The 19380-nt window shown below is 36.7% G+C and overlaps 1 protein-coding gene and 3 pseudogenes across 4 annotated transcripts; 2 read left to right on the forward strand and 2 right to left on the reverse strand.

Annotated features, from left to right (window-relative positions):
* Positions 1 to 1889: 1889 nt before the first annotated feature.
* AT4G03990 lies at positions 1890 to 3245 on the reverse strand (annotated as a pseudogene; the record flags this gene model as incomplete). Its single annotated transcript has 3 exons — positions 1890 to 2147; positions 2352 to 2477; positions 2598 to 3245.
* Positions 3246 to 5851: 2606 nt separating this feature from the next.
* AT4G04000 lies at positions 5852 to 10434 on the forward strand (annotated as a pseudogene; the record flags this gene model as incomplete). Its single annotated transcript has 1 exon — positions 5852 to 10434.
* A 646-nt stretch (positions 10435 to 11080) lies between these two features.
* AT4G04010 lies at positions 11081 to 15825 on the reverse strand (annotated as a pseudogene; the record flags this gene model as incomplete). The annotated part of the gene is made up of 12 exons: positions 11081 to 11239; positions 11342 to 11773; positions 12251 to 12332; positions 12410 to 12651; positions 12734 to 12796; positions 12903 to 12959; positions 13050 to 13157; positions 13241 to 13363; positions 13445 to 13480; positions 13588 to 13895; positions 14045 to 14602; positions 15483 to 15825.
* Positions 15826 to 17311: 1486 nt separating this feature from the next.
* FIB (fibrillin) lies at positions 17312 to 19379 on the forward strand. The gene is made up of 3 exons (NM_116640.5): positions 17312 to 18035; positions 18378 to 18573; positions 18661 to 19379. The coding sequence occupies exons 1-3, from the start codon at positions 17590 to 17592 to the stop codon at positions 18973 to 18975; spliced, it is 957 nt and encodes a 318-aa protein (NP_192311.1). The 5' UTR covers positions 17312 to 17589; the 3' UTR covers positions 18976 to 19379.
* Position 19380: the final 1 nt, after the last annotated feature.

Genomic DNA, 19380 nt, shown 5'->3' on the forward strand with positions numbered 1-19380 from the left:
AGAAGAGTTTAACACTAACCATTATTATCTTGCAGATTTGTTCAGCTAGGTATTTCACTTCTGGATGAGCTCGAGGCAGTTTGTCAGGATGAATGAGTAACGTTGCTTTCTTTAATGCTAATTTGTATTTCTTCTCGTCCCACATTTTCCAAATTTCGACTTTTTGTCATTTACTGTCGGGCCAAAGAATCTGAAATGTAAAAATTCCAAAAGATTAGAATTAAAATCTTTTGCAGCAAAACAATGACGTAATTTAACTTACTTCTTCAAGTGACGATAGTAGATCTCTCATTAATTTGTTTTTCGCCCATTTTTTAACTTTTAGGTTAATTTCTTCCATTACTTCCTGACTCAACATGACCGGCGTCAAAAGAGTTTGAACTGATACAAAATAAAAAAAAAATGTTTAGAAGTTGTTTATCAAGGCAAATCATCTGTGAATGTAAAAACAACTTACGAGTGCTCTGTCCCTGGATGATTTCTTCTTCTTGCGTAGAGAGTGGTGTTTGACTAACATCTTCATCATCTTTCTTGGTCTCTCTTGGAACCTGTAAACAAAAACATCAAAACAAATTTTTATTTTTTGACAATTTTATCATGTCTTTTTAAACAATTAAGGAATGCAGACCTCTATTGTTTCTTCTTTTTGAGGTTGTGATTCTTTCTCTGTGGGTGCAGTCCCATTAGCTTCTTGATCTTCAGTCTCATCATGTTCATCATGTTCTTCTACGTTTTCTTCTTTTGGAACCTGTAAACCAAAACATCAAAACAAAAATTTATTTTTTGACAATTTTATCATGTCTTTTTAAAAAGTTAAGGAAAGGAGACCTTTGTTTCTTTTTTTTTTTTGTTGAGATTCTTTCTCTGTGGGTGCAATATCATTATCTTCATCATCTGACAAATTTATTACGCTTCTTGATCTGCAGCATCATTATGTTCATCATGTTCTTCTACTTTTTCTTCTTTTCCTTCTTCTCTTTCCATTTCTTCATCGCCTTGTTTGGGATTCTCTTGTTTTTCTGTTTCTTCAACATTGCAAGTAGAATGATGATCTCTGTATTCAACCTGTATAAATAATTACAAGTTCCCAAATACAAGCCAGACACAGTTATTAGTCATGTAAATCACTTTTAAAAAGCTTTTAAAATCCGTTGTAAATACTTATCGAACACTGCCTATCCTTTAAAACGAATTTAAATCTTTAAAACCCCATTAAGAAGTCTTTAAAATCCCTTGTAAATACATATCTAACACTGCCTATCTTTTAAAAACGGCTAAAAATCTTTAAAATACGATTTATAAGCTTTTTAAATCCCTTGTAAAAACACATACCTTTTCTTCTTCCTCTTCTTTTCCTTCTTCCTCTTGCTTTTCTTCTTCCCCTTCCATTTCTTCATCGCCTTGTTTGGGGATTTCTTGTTTTTCTGTCCCTTCATCGCCTCTGTATTCAACCTGTATATAAAATTACAAGTTTTATAACTACAAGTTACTCATGTAAATCACTTTTAAAAAGCTTTTAAAATCCGTTGTAAAATCTTATCGAACACTGCCTATCCTTTAAAAACGAATTTAAATCTTTTAAAACTCCATTAAGAAGTCTTTAAAATCCCTTGTAAATACATATCTAACACTGCCTATCTTTTAAAAATGGGCTAAAAAACTTTAAAACACGATTTATAAGCTTTTAAAATCCCTTGTAAAAACACATACCTTTTCTAATTCCTCTTTTTTTCCTTCTTCCTCTTGCTTTTCTTCTTCCTGCTCCTTTTTTTCGTCCTCTTCTTTTTGTTCTTCTCTAGTATAACTGGCAGGAACTCTTTCGATGCCTAAATAGCCTTCCAACTTTCTTCTTAAGAACTTCACAATTTTCATATACCAGTTTTACCTTCTCACCAAAGGACATTGATTTCCTTTTTTCTGCTTTGATGCACAACTGTTTCAATTGCAGGTTTCAAGACATGATCAATTCTTCCTTGATGTCCTTGTTCCACTTGAATCCATCCCTGACACCAATCCTTCTTGCTCATTCTATATCCTTTGATCACAAGATCAAAAACATCCAACAGATCCTTGTCTTCAGGATTCTTCTGTGAAACCAAGTGGTCGTATTCATGAGTATGAACACCAACTATTGGTGTCACTTCAACCTGCAAAGATAAATAAAATTCCAAACTGTGTAAAAATAATGCACAATTCTTAATTAACCTTTTAAAATCCGTTGTAAATAGTTTAAATTGCCTTTAACCCTTTATAAATCCTTAAAACTTGATTGTAAAAACTATTGTAAAACATACTCTTTATTTATAAACAGTGTTTAAAACATAAAAAAAGCCATAGCTAAGAAAATGTACCTTGTCACCATCTGCTATCATTGTTATAGCTTTTGCACTTGGAGACGATGTTGATCTCCATTGGAGAATTAATGGAATATTTCCACTAGATGATTCATCTCTAGTGCCAAACTTTTCTCCCAACTTCTGAACCGATGATAATGCCCATATCTAAATTGATTGAACAAATCCAAATAGACCATATTGTTTCCTTAACAAATAGTCATTATCGATTCTCTTCACTTCAGTTACCAAATATGAGTACACAATCTGCGCCCATAGATACTTACAGAACTTTTCGAAATCAGTAGCTCTCTTCAGATTCTCAATTGGCAGCCTGGTAGTCGGATTTCGAGCTAGCAATATGCCCTCCACTAGTAACAAAGCCGCCAATCTCAGTCTCTCCTCTGGCTGCATTTTTTTGGAACGCTTTTCCAAAACATATGCAAGATCTAAAAAATTCATTTCCTTGTCAATCCACACATCTTTTTTCTGCTTTCCCTTCAAAGTCTGATTATCTTTTATCCACCACTTTTCTTTCTTCTTTCTCTTCACATTTGGACTGCTTCCTGATGCATCATCCATTGGAAGTCCTGTTGTTATGATAAACTCTCTCAGGGAGAATCGCATAGGTTGATCAGCAAATACAAACCACAATTCGTCATTGTTGGTTAGTATTCTTCTCTGGAGTAAATGATGAACGATATGGCTTGAAAATGCTAAGTCCATTTCAGCGAATTCCACTATAGGACCCAAGAATGTGTCCATTAATGTGTTGAACTCTATCGGCTCTAAAGCTTTCCTGACAGTCGAGACAATTTTGAAGGATGAATGCTTTGATACCCTTGTAATATTATCTACTTCGCTGCCTGGTTGGAACAGTCTTTTAGGGAAGAACAGTTTTTTTGTACTCATATTTCTCAAAACCTGATTAAATACATTAACACAGTCATTAAATTAACATAGTTTTGAAATGGTTTTAAAAACCATTTTTGTAAATCTATTATGCATTTGTAGTTTTCGAAACATAAACATAGTCATTACAAGTCGTTTAAAGAACTTTAAAAACCCTTGTAAAACCATTTTTCAAAGTCATTACAAGTCGTTTTAAGACTTTAATAACCCTTGTAAAACACAGTCATTACTCCATAATCCTTTTTAAAGACCGTTTTGAAACAATTCCAAAAACAAAATTTTAATCCTTTTCAAAGAACACAGCCGCTGAAAATAGAAACAAAAAACCCTTTTCCAAACCAACTCCAATCAACTGGTAACCCATAAATTAAGTGAGGATCTATAAATTAAAACACAAACCCAAACATCAATCTATTTACTGTTAAAGTTTCAAAACGAAAAAACTTTGAAATTGCTACAACAGAGAAGTTAATCGGCATTCGAAATCTTCTTTGAAGGTTTTTGGAACCCAAATATCAAACTTTAAAACATAAATCTATCAAAATTATATAACAATTTCCAACACTCCTTCAAAATCTCAAATATCAATCTATTTTACTTGTTTCGTTTTCAACCGAAAAACCTAGAAATGCTAGAACAAAAAAGAGATTCGGTAAAAATCGAACAAACCCAAATGTTAAACTTCAGTTTCGTAAATTAATTACCTTCAATTGCTTCCTTTTTGCTGGATAATCGGATTTTCTTCAGATTGTTGAAAGGAAGAAGACGAAGACGACAGTTTCTATTCTTCTTTTTCTTTTGTTGTCTTTTCACGGTTCCCTTCCGTTTTTGTTTTTGGGTTATAGTGAATTTTTGGGCTTTAGTGTTTTTTGGGCTTTTAGTGTTTTTTTACTAAAACAGTTTGTTTTTCTAAATAACAGGCGTAGGCCCAATTAGTAACAGATACAGTGTTTAACATTACTGTAACTTTTTCAACGGTTGATATTCTCTTTTAAAAACGGTTGTAAATCATTTTAAAAACGGTTGTAAATCTTTTCAAAGTGACTGACCCTAATTCGGTAAAAATGTCAGCAGTCAATCCCTGTTTAATTTGTTTTTAGGTTATAGTGAATTTTTGGGCTTTAGTGTTTTTGGGCTTTTACTGTTTTTTTACTAAAACAATTTGTTTTTCTAAATAACAGGTCTAGGCCCAATTAGTAACAGATACAGTGTTTACCATTACTGTAACTTTTTCAACGGTTGATATTCTCTTTTAAAAACGGTTGTAAATCATTTTAAAAACGGTTGTAAATCTTTTCATAATAGCAGCTACTGCAGCTTTTTCAACACATTTAAAACGCTTTTAAAACAGCTTATAAATCGTTTAAAACCCCTGTTTAAAAGCATGTTTAAAGTTCTTTTCCATTCAAATCAAAGCACCTGTTAACCCAAACAACCATTATACAGTAATTTTGTAAAACAGGAGTTGAACTAAATAAACTTCATAAATCTTGTTCCATACAGATGTTCATAAAATATTCAAATGACAAAGTTTATAAATCTATCTTGTACTCCACTACTTTTTGATTAGAAGTCTGCTACTTCTACAAAGTAACTAACCCTAATTCGGTGAAGATGTCAGCAGCCAATCCCTGTTTAATTTGTTTTTAGATTATAGTGAATTTTTGGGCTTTAGTGTTTTTTGGGCTTTTAGTGTTTTTTTATTACCTCTTTGTCCATGATACATATTTAGAGTATACACCAGAGAGAGATTTCGCTCCCAGGCACGACTTCCGAGGAGGACAAAAGAAGAATGTTCCTTTCTTTTAACCAGAACTCACCCACTTTTGGCCTCTAAAAGTAGTAACTTCCAACGGTTAATAGACTGGTTCGGTATGTTCCGGCAAGTTTCCTGGTTCTCCGGTGGTTTTCCCCTGCTCAGAAGCTTTACACCTCTCGCTGCTGGACATACTCACTCACGTCTCCCTTAATGAAGACCCCTCCCAGGTAGCCTTCTGCTCTCCCCCATCTTGCTTCCAACTGAAAACCCTGAAGAAAACTTTGTAACCCTGTTAAACCTTTGTAACCCTGGTAAACCTGTTTCAAACCCTAAACAAGTCTCAGCGCATTTATTGTTTCTCAAAGAAATCTCTTCCAACTTAACCCCACAGCTATTACTCACCCACCTGAAGTAATAGAGAAGAGAATCCCCTATCACCTTAAAGGCAAAGAAGTAGCTAGAGGTTACTCCCCCCCCCCCACCTCGTAAAAGAATCAGAGCCCCGGATCTGGATACATCTGAGCTAATCAAAGAGAACTCCCTCACTCTTATGGGAAGACTAACTAACCCCTCCGTCCAACGCCTCTGGTCTATGTTTCCCTTTTTATCAAACAGATGTAATCTAAGAGGCAAAGCCTTAGGCTCAGACTTGGGAAAAGGCTGTTTCCAGTTCAAGTTCGACTATGAAGAGGATCTACTGAAAGTCTTGGATAACAGACCTTACCATTATGACCAGTGGATGGTTATTTTGCAGCGTTGGGAACCTATTATCTCTGAGTCATTCCCTTGTAAGATCCCCTTCTGGATAGAGCTTCAAGGACTTCCCAAACACTTTTGGCAACCTGAAATGCTAAAGACCATTGGAGAGGAACTAGGTGAAATCTTAGACATGGAAATAACCTCTTCTGCAGCCAAACTCAGAGTCCTTGTGGATGGACTCCAACCCCTCACAAAGGAAACTATTGTGGATTTTCGTGATGGTAGTGAAACTACAGTCTTCTTGGTCTACAAAAACCTCAAAAATCACTGCCACCATTGCTTCCGGCTGTCTCATGAAACTAAACTCTGTCCTGGCTTAACAGAGTCAAGAGGAAAAGACTCTGTATCTGTTCAACCAGCTGTCTCGCAAGATTCTCGAGGTGGTTCCAGAAACTATTACACCCCTAAAGATAACTTCACTGCTCCCAGACTGAGTCACCACGATTGTGAAAGAACTCATTATTCTCAGGAAGTCTCCAACAGACAGCGAAATTCCCACCCTTCTAGTCCAGTGCTCTCCAATCACTTCTCTGCTGATAGAGGGCGCACGCAGAGAGAGAGGCGCGGTCCACTAGTGGAAGTTACCCTCTGGCAGTTCCTAAGGTAAGGCTCCAAAGCTTTCTCTAATACCTGCAACAAAGAAGACAAAGGTGGATTTTCAGAATCCATCTCACCCTCTTCCTTAAGGGTAGTAAGCTGGAACTGTTGTGGGCTGGGGAATCCCATGACAGTCCAGAGAATCAAGGAAATCCGTAAAAAGATTTTCCCTGACTTACTATTCCTCATGGAGACAAAAAATTCATCTGAAACGGTCCTCCAATCTCTCCAATGGCTTGATTACCCTTCTCATCATCTTGTACCGCCAGAATCTCCAGCTGCAGGAGGTCTTGGTCTCTTCTGGAAATCAAGTGTAGAAGTGGAAATTATTCACTCTTCTCTGCATTATATTGACACTAAAATCAAGGCAAAAGGAAGAACTTTCTACTCAACTTTTCTCTATGGTGAACCGGATAGAACCAAAAGACTCCAAATCTGGAATGCCCTTCAAGAGTTGAGTTCCTCTAGAGAAGGCCCTTGGTTCATTACTGGAGATTTCAATGATATTGTCAATAGTGCTGAAAAATCTGGAGGTCCTGATCGCCCAGAAGGCTCTTTCACAGACCTGAGATCCTTTATGTCTTCTTGTGATCTCTATGACCTGAAACATACAGGGAATTTCTTATCTTGGCGAGGCAGAAGACATTCCCATCTTGTAAGGTGCAGATTAGACAGGGCAATGGCCAATAGTGACTGGATAATAGCCTACCCTTCAGGACGCAGTGAATACCTCAGATTTGAAGGCTCTGATCACCGTCCGCTGGTTACTTCCTTTGACCATGTCCAGAAAAAAACCAAGAATATTTTCAGATATGACCGGACCCTGAAAGATAATCCTGAAATTTCAAAGCTGATGAATGAGACCTGGAAATCTAATCCTAGTGCTAAAGTGGATTATCGACTACACCTGTGTAGGGCTGCTCTCTTAAACTGGAGTAAAGAACATCATTTGAACAGCCAAAAAGAGATCCTATCTCTCCGGGTCCAACTGGAAGAAGCTCTGACAGATGATGCTGCAACCCAGGATTCTGTGGATCTCCTGAACCAAAATCTCTTGTTGGCTTATAGAAAAGAAGAGACTTTCTGGAAGCAACGAAGCAGAAATCTCTGGCTGGCTCTCGGGGATAAGAATTCTTGTTTCTTTCATGCTGCAACAAACAGTCGTCGAGCAATCAATACTATCTCTGTAATTGAAAACTCTGCAGGCACTAGTGTCTATGAAGATTCTGAAATCATTGAGACCATATCAGATTACTTCCAGGATATTTTTACCTCTCAAGAGGGAGATAGAACTTCTGTGGTAGCTGAGGCGCTTTCTCCTTGCATTACTACTGATATGAACAACACACTCATCTCTTTGCCAACTGTTGCTGAGATTAAACAGGCGTGCCTATCAATTCACCCTGACAAAGCCCCGGGACGTGATGGCTTCTCTGCAAGTTTTTTCCAATCTAATTGGTCTACAGTTAGCGAGGAAATCACTGCTGAGGTTCAGGCCTTTTTCATCTCCGAAATCCTGCCACAGAAAATAAATCACACACATGTCAGGCTCATTCCCAAAATCCCTGCCCCTCAAAAAGTATCTGATTATCGACCAATTGCTCTCTGCTCTGTGTACTACAAGATCATAGCTAAGCTATTAGCAAAGAGACTTCAGCCTATTCTACATTCTTGTATTTCTGAGAATCAATCTGCTTTTGTCCCCCAGAGAGCAATATCTGACAATGTACTTATTACACATGAGGCTCTCCACTACTTAAAAAACTCAGGGGCTCTAGTTAATTGCTACATGGCAGTTAAAACTGACATGAGTAAAGCCTATGACAGGTTAGAGTGGGATTTTGTCAAAGCTGCCCTAGAAGAAATGGGGTTCCATCATCACTTTGTGGGATGGATTATGTAGTGTATTTCTACTATTTCCTACTCATTCCTACTCAATGGTCAAGCTAAAGGCTTGGTAGTTCCAGAAAGGGGAATACGGCAAGGTGATCCACTATCTCCCTACATTTTCATTATCTGCAGTGAAGTTCTCTCCAGAATGTGTCTCAAAGCTCAAGAGAATGGTAGCTTACCTGGTATTCGAGTTGCTATGGGATGTCCCCGTGTGAACCACCTCTTGTTTGCTGATGACACCATGTTCTTCTGCCGCGTGGACCCCAAGAGCTGCTTAAAACTCAAATCAATTCTCCACAAGTATGAACTGGCCTCAGGACAGAAAATTAACCAGGCTAAATATTCCATCACCTTCTCTGCCAAAACACCACCTGCTGTTAGGGAAAGAGTCAAACAGATTCTGTTGATCCAAAAAGAAGGCGGACAGGGCAAGTACCTGGGTCTCCCTGAGTTGTTTGGCAGAAAGAAGAAAGACCTGTTCACAGCCATAGTGGATCGTATTAAACAAAGAGCTCTCAGTTGGTCCTCAAGGTTTTTATCTTCTGCAGGAAAACTCACTATGCTCAAATCAGTCCTCTCGACTATGCCTACTTACACAATGTCGTGTTTCCAACTCCCACTATCTCTGTGCAAGCGCATCCAGTCTACATTGACTCGCTTCTGGTGGGATTCAAAACCTGATCAAAGAAAAATGAGTTGGATCTCTTGGCAGAAAATGACATTATCTTTTAAAAGTGGAGGATTGGGGTTTAGAGATGTTCAAACCTTCAATAAAGCTCTCCTTGCAAAGCTCTCTTGGCGACTGCTACAGAACCCTTCATGCCTGCTAGCTAAGCTCCTACTAGGGAAGTACTGCAAACACTCAACCCTTTTGGACTGTAAGGTTTCAAATTCAGCTTCCCATGGTTGGAGAAGCATCTGTCTAGGCAGAGATGTCCTCAGTTTACAGCTTGGACGTCTTATTGGCAATGGTCTAACCACACCTATTTGGCGAGCTCCTTGGCTGTCTCTTACCAAATCTTAAGCGCCTATGGGTCCTCCAACTGAAGCGTCTCATCTTTTAGTTGTCTCTGACCTCTTAATCGCAGGGACCACAAACTGGAATAAAGAACTCATCCGTCAACTTTTGCCAGTTTATGAGAAGGATATCCTGCTCCTCAAACCAAGCCTTCTTGGTGCAGCAGATCGCTGGGCTTGGTTGCCTACAAGCTCTGGCCTTTATGCAGCTAATTCTGGGTATTTTGAAGCCCTCAAGGAGACTGCCTCCTTGGAAAACCCTCCTAACCATGATTTAGTGAAAAATTTCAATTGGAGATCTAACATTTGGGGACTTCAAACTTCACCGAAAACTAAGCTTTACCTGTGGGTTCCAACCTTCTCCTTAGGCATATCTCTGACACGGCAAAGTGCCCACGATGTGAGCAAGCAGAATCGACTCTCCATCTGTTCTTTCACTGCTCCTTTGCACGCAGGATCTGGGATTTGGCTCCCTTCTCAATCAGACCCAATTTCGATGGAATCAGGTCATTTAAAGAGGGACTTGTCCTAGCGAATACCTTAATCTGCCTTCCACCCACAGGCATCGGCTCTGGTCCTCTCTTCCCTTGGTTGTTGTGGACTATCTGGACTGCCAGTTGATCTTCAATAAACGCCAAGTTCTGGAAGAAGAAGCCATTCACATGGCTATCCTGAGGGCAAAGGAATGGCAAGAGGCCCAAACCCCCCAAGATCTTCACCGCCGGTCTCCCCCGGAACCCTCTGCATCACCGCCTTGTTACCGGTGATCAGATCTGCTACACTGATGTTGCCTGGCTTCCTGACTGTAGAGCTGGTTTTGGCTGGATCTTCAAATCTGCCCAAGACTTTCAGCTGTTCGCAGGCAACTCTAGTGCATCTGACGTTGGCTCCCCGCTAATTGCCGAAACCCTTGTAACTCTCGCTGATGTTAGAGTTGCGTGTGAATCGGACATCAAAGCTATCTCTTTCGCTTCTGACTCTCAGATCATTGTCAAAGCTCTCAATCAGAAACTCCAAGTCAAGGAGCTTCACGGGATTCTCCATGATATCCTTTCTTTATCTTCTTCTTTTGATGCATGTACCTTTACCTTTATCAATCGTGAGTTTAATCACCAAGCTGACGCTTTGGCGAAGAGAGCTCTCGTCTGTTGTATGGAACCCTAAATTATGAAGTAAAGTCAGTTTATTTGCCCAAAAAAAAAAAAAACAAAAAAAAAAAAGTGTTTTTTTATTAAAACAGTTTGTTTTTCTAAATAACAGGCCTAGGCCTAATTAGTAACAGAAACAGTGTTTAACATTACTGTAACTTTTTCAACGGTTGATATTCTCTTTTCAAAACGGTTGTAAATCATTTTAAAAACAGTTGTAAATCTTTTCATAATAACAGCTATTGCAGCTTTTTTAACACTTTTAAAACGCTTTTAAAACAGCTTATAAATCGTTTATAAATCTCTTTTAAAAACGGTTGTAAATCATTTTAAAAACGATTGTAAATTTTTTTCATAATAACCGCTACTGCAGCTTTTTCAACACTTTTAAAATCCTTATAAAGCAGCTTGTAAATCGTTTAAAAACCCTGTTTAAAAGCATGTTTAAAGTCCTTTTCCATTCAAATCAAAGCACCTGTTAACCCAAACAACCATTATACAGTAATTTTGTAAAACAGGAGTTGAACTAAATAAACTTCATAAATCATGTTCCATACATATGTTCATAAAATATTCAAATGACAAAGTTTTATGAAATAAGAAACAAAAGCTGATAAATCTATCTTATACTCCACTACTTTTTGATTAGAAGTCTGCTACTTCTACAAAGTGACTGACCCTAATTCGGTGAAGATGTCAGCAGCCAATTTATTCCTAACGTTTTGAATTATGTTCCCTTCAAGGTTTGAATGGCTGGTATACATTGAGTAGCATTCCATAAACTTCAGCATATAGATACCGGACTCTTCATTTCTAGGAGCCTACAACCAAAAACCAAAAGAATTACTTAAGCAAAGAAGTTATAGAAGTCAGGACTTACGGAATATTCATTTCTAAGACTATGATATATTTAAAGAAGTTACCTGAGGAAAAGTGGTCAGGACTTTGATGCTAAATGGAGAGACATCCATGTTTTCTTTTTTGAGGATGTTCCGAACAATGTATGGCATAACTATAGAGTAGGCATCAACATATTTTTTCTTGACTTCTTCTGTTAAATAAGAAGCTGCACATTCCCATATACAAACTGTCTTCTGTTCCAAGTGGATGAGCAAGGCAACCCAGCATTTTCCTTTGATACAGAAAGGAGCCAATATGCACTTGGTTTCTTCCTCTATTATCAGTTTACTGATTTCTTCAGACTGAAATCCCTCTTTGTTATCCAAAAACTCCATGTCTGACTCATCAATCACATTTAAGAAAGACGATCCAACAAATACAACTGATTTGTTTTTGAATAATTCTGGATTGCTTTCCTTCCTCGTTTTCATCAACTCCAAAGCTGCATCAACATGCTAAACACAACAAAAATAAAAATTATCATATTAGAAAACCCCTTTAAAAACGATTGTAAAAAATGCAAACCCTTTTTAAAATACCTTGTAAATCATTCTACGCCACATACTTATGCTTTTTAACGATTGTAAATCAAGTTAAACACTTTTAAAAGCTTTTAAAATCCCTTGTAAATCATTCTATGCCATAAAGTTCTGCTTCTAAAACGATTGTTAATCAATTAAACCCTTTTAATAGCTTTTAAAATCCCTTGTAAATCAATCCTTACCACTTTCTAATCCGTTAAAAACGATTGCAAGTCATGTAAATCCTTTTTAAAATACCTTGTAAATCATTCTTTACCACTTTCTAATCTTTAAAAATTGTTTATAAACCATGTAACCCTTTTTAAAATCCCTTTGTAAATAACTTAATGATGCTTTAAAAACTATATGTAATTCATGGGTTACCAATTTTACAAGGATTTTTAGACATACCGTTGCTGTTATTGCTTTCCCTGGCGTCTCTAGGGTTGTAAACCACTTTGTATCTACAATATTTCCCGCGATTGATAGTGGCCTACAACAACAAAACAGTCAACAATGATGCTTCTTCCATTATTAAAAAAAACTCACTATCTTACTAACAAAACTCACTTGTTTTTCCTTGACTTCTTCCATTCAGCCAATTTCTCAAGTCTTGTGGCATCAACTTTCGCAAATGGATGCAAAATTGGATGCTTCTTCTTCTCAGCTGTGAAAGGTGCTTGGGTATGAATGGAAGGAACCGTACCCCGCTTACTGTTTCTTTGCGGAGCGGGCTGAAAATCATCATTGTCGCCATCATTATCAGCGTTATCACCATCATTGCCAATAATTTTCCTTTTCTTACTCTGTGCCTATCAAAAAGAATAAAAAAAACAGATGTTTAAAATACCTTGTAAACAAAATTTTCAAAATCATAATAAATTAGATACTAACCTCTTTCCTTGTTTGAACATCAACATCAGCACTATCAACTTGTTTCTGCCTCTTTCTCGGCACCTAGAATAGTAAAAAACACCAATTAAAAATACTTTTAAAATCCCTTGTAAATATCATAACAAGACAATTGACAAATTTTAAAAACAGTACTGTTGCAAATACTAACCTGTTTTCTTGTTTTAAGATTATCCTCAGCATGAACACTTGGTTTAACTCTCTTGTTCTGAAGTTGCATGAAAGATAAATTTTTAAAGATTTGAAAAAAATATTATAAACACTTGGTTAGATAATACAAATTTTTTTAAATGCTAACCTCATTTCTTCCTCTGCTAACTCTCTTCTTATCCTTTTGAACATCCAGACTTTCTTCAAACAAAATATTGAAATTTGGTGTAGAGGATCGTGGAGTAGGAGACTTATCCTTGAAAAGATAACAGAATGTAAAATTATAAAAAGGATACTAATCATTTTTGTAAGACTTTTAGAGATATAAGATTACTGTACTTTTGATGATTCTTCAGCTACTTCATCACCAACATAACGTTGGGTGTTTTCATCATCACCCAGATAGCTCCCATACTGTGTGTTTGGCTCTCGGATTGAATCTTCAAATGATTCATTGTCATTCTGCAACAAAATAAAAACAATAAGTCAATCATTAATATAATTAGTAGACCTTTAAAATAGCTTGTAAAGATTTTCAATTACCTTTGCTTTTCTTTCTAGTCCTCCTTCTTCTTCAGCCTGCGAAAAAAAGAGTACACTGTAAAGGTTTACTACGTATTTAACCTTTAAAATACATTGTAAAACCTTTCCTTTCAAATAGCTTTTAAAGAAACATTTACAATTACCTCTGGTTGTCTTTCTAGTCCTTCATCTTCTTGTTTTCTTTCTTCATCTTCTTCAGATCTCTGATTATTCTTTTCCTCCATTCTAATGTCCAAAATCCTCTCAATCAGCTCGACTCTCTTGTTAAGATCTTCAAGGATTGTCAAAATCCTGTCAAGTTTCTCGCTATCAGATATTTTGTTATTGATTTTGTTTTGACCTACTTCTTCAAGGGCAGCACAAACATCAACGCATCTTGTATTCCATTCAGTTTTCTTCAATCTGTAGCCCATATTAACAAGTCCCAAAATATGTTGGAATTCTGTGTCGTCTGTGTGGAATCAGGAACTAAAGACTTGAATTCTTCTGGGTTTCCAATAATTGTATTCACCTCCATCTGCGAAGATACAATAACATTACAAATCTTGAGAAAGCAAAACTTCAAATCTCAAAACCATTTTAAGAATTTTGTAAATAGACAAAAGCTTACCTCAGAAACATCATTTACAAGGTTTACGACCTTGAAAAACTCTGGAGTAGTAGTGCTTTTCCACTTCAATATCAATGGATATTCAGATTGGAATTCCTTATCTCTAACTCCATATGCTGCACCAAATGCTGGAACTGCGCTCAACACCCATCTTGTTAGCGCGAGTCCAAATCCTCTCAAATCATATTTCTCTTTTGCCCAAGTTTTCTCGTCCATTCTCAGAATTGAATTTGATAGAACACTGAATGCTTCTTTACCCAACGGTTGGGCTGTGTACATCTCAAAATCAGAAGCATGCTGCAATCTTGGCAAACGTATCTTCTCTTTTCCATATGGTGTCAAAAGAATTCCTTCAGTCAACACTACTGCAGCAAGACACAACTTTTCTTCATCTTCAACAGCAGGTTCACCTTCCTTAGGTTTTAAAAACAATCGATCTTCGAGATCACCAAGAGTATAGGATCCTTCACTAGCCCAAAAGTATGGTTCTTTTACAGGATCTTTCCCCTTTCGTCGAAGTTCCCTATGAACAGGTTCACATTGAATTCCTGTAAGAACAAAAGACAGTTTAGAGACTATTATTACAGGTTTTATACTAAATACTTTAAAAACGATTGTAAATCATGTTTAACACTTTTAAAAGCTTTTAAAATCCCTTATAAATCATTCAATGTCACTTACTTATGCTTTAAAAACGATTGTAAACCATGCAGACACTTTTAAAATCCCTTGTAAATCATTCTATGACACTTACTTATGCTTTAAAAACAATTGTAAATCATGTTTAACCCTTCTAAAAGCTTTTAAAATCCCTTGTAAATCATTCTATTCAACTTACTTATGCTTAAAAAACGATTGTAAATCATGTTTAACCCCTTAGAAAAGGTTTTAAAATCCCTTGTAAATCATTCTATTCAACTTACTTATGCTTAAAAAACGATTGTAAATCATGTTTAACCCTTAGAAAAGATTTTAAAATCCCTTGTAAATTATTCTATCCCACTTACTTATGTTTTAAAATCGATTGTAAACCATGCAAACACTTCTAAAATCCCTTGTAAATCGTTTTAAGACACTTACTTATGCTTTTAAAATCCCATGTAAACGTGTTTAACACTTCTTTAAGCTTTTAAAATCCCTTGTAAATTATTCTATGTTAGTTACTTATGCCTAAAAACGGTTGTAAACCATGCATACCCTTTTTAAAATCCCTTGTAAATCATTATCTGCCACTAACTTATGCTTCTTAAATAATTGTTAATGAAGTAAACCCCTTTTAAAAGCTTTTAAAATCCCTTGTAAATTATCTATAACACTTACTTATGTTTTAAAAATGATTGTAAACTACGCAAACAGTTATGCAAATGCCTTGTAAATCATTCTACGACAGTTAATTAAGCTTTAAAAACGATTGTAAAACTTTATTACCTGTTGTGAGATAGAACTCTCTCAAGGAGAAACAGATAGGTTGAGAATCAACTCTAAACCAAAGAGTTGATCCTTTTGTTTTCACTCTCTGCTGCATGAGATAGTGAAAGATTTTCCCAGAAAATCTGATTCCCTTCTTAGCCTTCATTTTTGGTCCCAATTCAACTAGAAGACCAAGAAACGAACTTCTAATCTTCTGAAATAAACACTCGCCTAAAGCTTCCTCTACTTTACTAACTAAATTCCAATCCAAGTATTGTTGAACGGTTCCCAGTGCAATAGATTCCTCACCTTCTCTGTAGATCTGTTCAGGCAATGTAAGGATTTCACTCTCTGAATCCATCTGCAAAACATGTTATGAAACATCGTCAGATCTACTATAAAATCGACTATAAAATCGATTATAAAAACGGTTACCGTCGGATCTATCGATATCTCTGGGGATTGTTTGCGTCGTAGAGAAATGATCTGAATCCGTCAGCGAAGAACAGATTTATCGGAGAGGAAATTCGTCAGCGATTTTGGGGTTTCTCGGAGAGAAAATTTGTCGGCGATTTTGAGTGAAATCGGAGAGGAAATTCGTTGGCGATTTTGAGTGAAATCGGAGAGGAAATTCGTCGGCAATTTTGAGTGAAATCGGAGAGGAAATTCGCCGGCGATTTTGAGTGAAATCGGATAGGAAAATTCGTTGGCCAAAACGAAGAAGTTTGTGCCAAAACGAATTGTATTGTGAAACGAATGTGAAACCTAATCATTCAGTAAGGGTAAGACAGTCATTTGCCATATTAGAAAGGGTAGTTTTAAAAATGGCCTTCAGGAAAGGACATTTTTACAAAAGGTTATTAGAATAAGGGCAGTTTTGCAAATCTCCCAATTAAATATTAAAGTATTTTGAATCAATGGCATTTTTGTAATTAATCTAAACCGGAAGGATATTTTTTGGTTTATATTTTATTTCTCTTTCCTATTTACGTAAATAACATATTTTTATGTATAAATTCTTAATATTCTGTTTATCCATGTATATATTTTTAACTCACCCTATAGTTTTCTAAGTAATTTAAGTATTTTGGTTACATTTGGTTATATTTTGGTAAAATATAACTAATATATTTTTGGATAAACTAATCAGGCATCTCGGTTAGATTTAGGTATAGATGAGTAAAAAACTCGAACTCGACCTGAACCCAAAAATATTTTGAGTATTTTTGATTATTTTTCAATTCTTACTAAAATAACTAAATCGATCCAAACTCAAACCAAAACCGAACCAAAATTTTAGAATACATGAATGGTTTTTAACTTCATACCTAAATAGATCCGATACTCAAAAAAAAAAAGAACCGAACAGATATGAGTACCCGAATATCTACACCTGCCCAGTATTATTATTATTATTTTTTTTGAACAAACACCGGTACTATTATTTTACCAGCTAATTTTTCTCCCTTTAAGAACGTTTTGGACCTATTGGTCTATTGGATACAAAACTATTGTATTCATTTTAAATTTTTAATGGGTCTTCTTTGTTAATAAAGGCCCATTAAATATACTATCCAGGCCCATTTAGTCCAACTACTTATTACACTGTTGATTAATCGCCGTTTAGATATTTTGCATTGGAGAGAATCTTCACCGTTCAGAAAACTGAAGATCGAAGATCACCAAAACCGGCCAAAAAGTATAGTACACGTCCGAAGATTCTAGATCCATCATGCCATTTGCATTGCATGGCCTAACTCTCGTAGAAAACCCAAACAAATTCTCCCCCACACAAATAATGGGACAAAAACCAAATTAAACCAAATTGTTTCCCTATTGAAGAAAATAAAATCTTCCACAAATTTTATGAATTTTTCATAAAGTCGGCAACTTCACACGAGTCCAGGTCGATTCTTAAAACAATGATCTTTAACCATCCACGTGTCAAAATCCCACCTTAGCTTACCTCATTTGTTCTATTCCAAATACCTATTCTATCCCTTGGATCTTGACTTATATGTTCATAAGAAAGTGTACCAGATAAGGGTATATACGTCATTTACAGTCCAGCTCAACGGTTATAAAATCCTAATTCGTGAGGTTTCTCTGAAGAACAAACACAAAAATGGCGACGGTACCATTGTTCACCCAGTTTCCCTGCAAAACCCTAAATCCAAGCTCATCAAACACTAAACACCAATCGAAATCTCCGATCCTACTACCGATTAACTCAATAAATCGGCGATCGGAGATTGGAGTCTCTGTTCATCGGCCAGATTTCAAAATCCGAGCGACGGACATCGACGACGAATGGGGTCAAGATGGAGTGGAGAGAGTATTTGCCTCATCTTCAACCGTATCGGTAGCAGATAAAGCAATCGAATCCGTGGAGGAGACGGAGAGGCTAAAGAGATCACTAGCGGATTCGTTGTACGGAACAGATCGAGGTTTAAGCGTATCGAGTGATACGAGAGCTGAGATCAGCGAGCTCATCACACAGCTCGAGTCTAAGAACCCTACTCCAGCTCCTAACGAAGCTCTGTTTCTCCTCAACGGCAAATGGATCCTCGCGTAAGTACTTTTAGTTCTGATACTCTCCTAGGCACGGCATGTAATATTAGTTTTGTCCCAAACATTACTCAAACCGGTGATCTCTAAGCTTCGTCTAGGATCTTTACCAATTAAGTTAATGATACTTTAAACTTACCGGTGGAAGTTTAATTTCCCGGTGAAAACTGTTTAGTTCCGTTATGAATGATTTGATTTTGATAGTGAAAAGCAAGTTGTGGTTACAAAGAAGATTTAATTATGAATTTGGATTATGATTCTGTGTGTAGTTATGAGCCTTCGTTTATTTTTAGCCGTTATTGTTATGAATCAAGAACTTAGTTTTTAAGTGTTTATCTCGTGAAGCTACACGTCGTTCGTGGGGTTGTTCCCATTGCTCTCACGAAGAATTGAACCGTTGGTTAAAGTGGATGAGATCTCACAAACCATTGATTCCGATAGCTTCACCGTTCAAAACTCTGTCCGGTTCGCTGGTCCGTTTTCCACAACGTCGTTTAGCACCAACGCTAAGTTTGAAATCCGAAGTCCTAAACGTGTCCAGGTAAATCAAGAATCATCCCCTAAAACCACAAATGGCAAATGCTAATGTTACATAACCTAATTGTTTTTTTTGTTTTGTTTGTTGTAGATTAAGTTCGAGCAAGGTGTTATAGGGACTCCTCAGCTAACGGATTCGATTGAAATACCGGAATCCGTGGAGGTTCTTGGTCAGAAAATCGATCTCAATCCCATTAAAGGTTTACTTACATCAGTCCAAGACACTGCTTCTTCAGTGGCTAGAACCATTTCAAACCAACCACCATTGAAGTTTTCTCTGCCTAGTGACAACACGCAGTCGTGGCTGCTCACAACTTATCTCGACAAGGACCTTCGGATCTCGAGAGGCGATGGTGGAAGCGTCTATGTGCTCATCAAAGAAGGAAGCTCTCTCTTAAACCCTTAAATCATCATAACTCTCATCACATCCATAGTAACATATATACAAGTATAGACCCATCTGTCTATGTTTACTAGTGTTGTAACTGTTATATAGCTTCTTTACCTGTTGGAGAGTTATAAACTTATAATGGATGTTACTCTTGGTATACTGTACTACAATACATATACATAACTACATACTTGAACAGGCCAGTTATGGGTTTGCAACAGCAACACTTAGCATTGGTTCAAATTTGGTATACTAGGAGGGTTTGCATTCTGTATGGCATTCGGTTTTCCGGTTTAGTTTCAGTTCGAACTTTTGACTCGGATTGGATCAGGTTGTCAGCATTTTGGTCTGGTTTGAGTTTACAAAGGGGATACCAAATTGAAACCAAAATTTGTATCTAGTTCTGTAATTTTAATTTCA

The sequence above is a fragment of the Arabidopsis thaliana genome, chromosome 4 (assembly GCF_000001735.4).
Source record: "Arabidopsis thaliana chromosome 4, partial sequence".
Lineage (NCBI taxonomy): Eukaryota > Viridiplantae > Streptophyta > Magnoliopsida > Brassicales > Brassicaceae > Arabidopsis > Arabidopsis thaliana.

Bases quoted from the DNA above. Each gene is read 5' to 3' on its own strand.
- FIB (NM_116640.5), top strand. From the start codon at position 17,590: ATGGCGACGGTACCATTGTTCACCCAGTTTCCCTGCAAAACCCTAAAT. The intron at 18,036-18,377 runs GTAAGTACTTTT...TATCTCGTGAAG, and splicing joins AACGGCAAATGGATCCTCGC to CTACACGTCGTTCGTGGGGT. The intron at 18,574-18,660 runs GTAAATCAAGAA...TGTTTGTTGTAG, and splicing joins GAAGTCCTAAACGTGTCCAG to ATTAAGTTCGAGCAAGGTGT.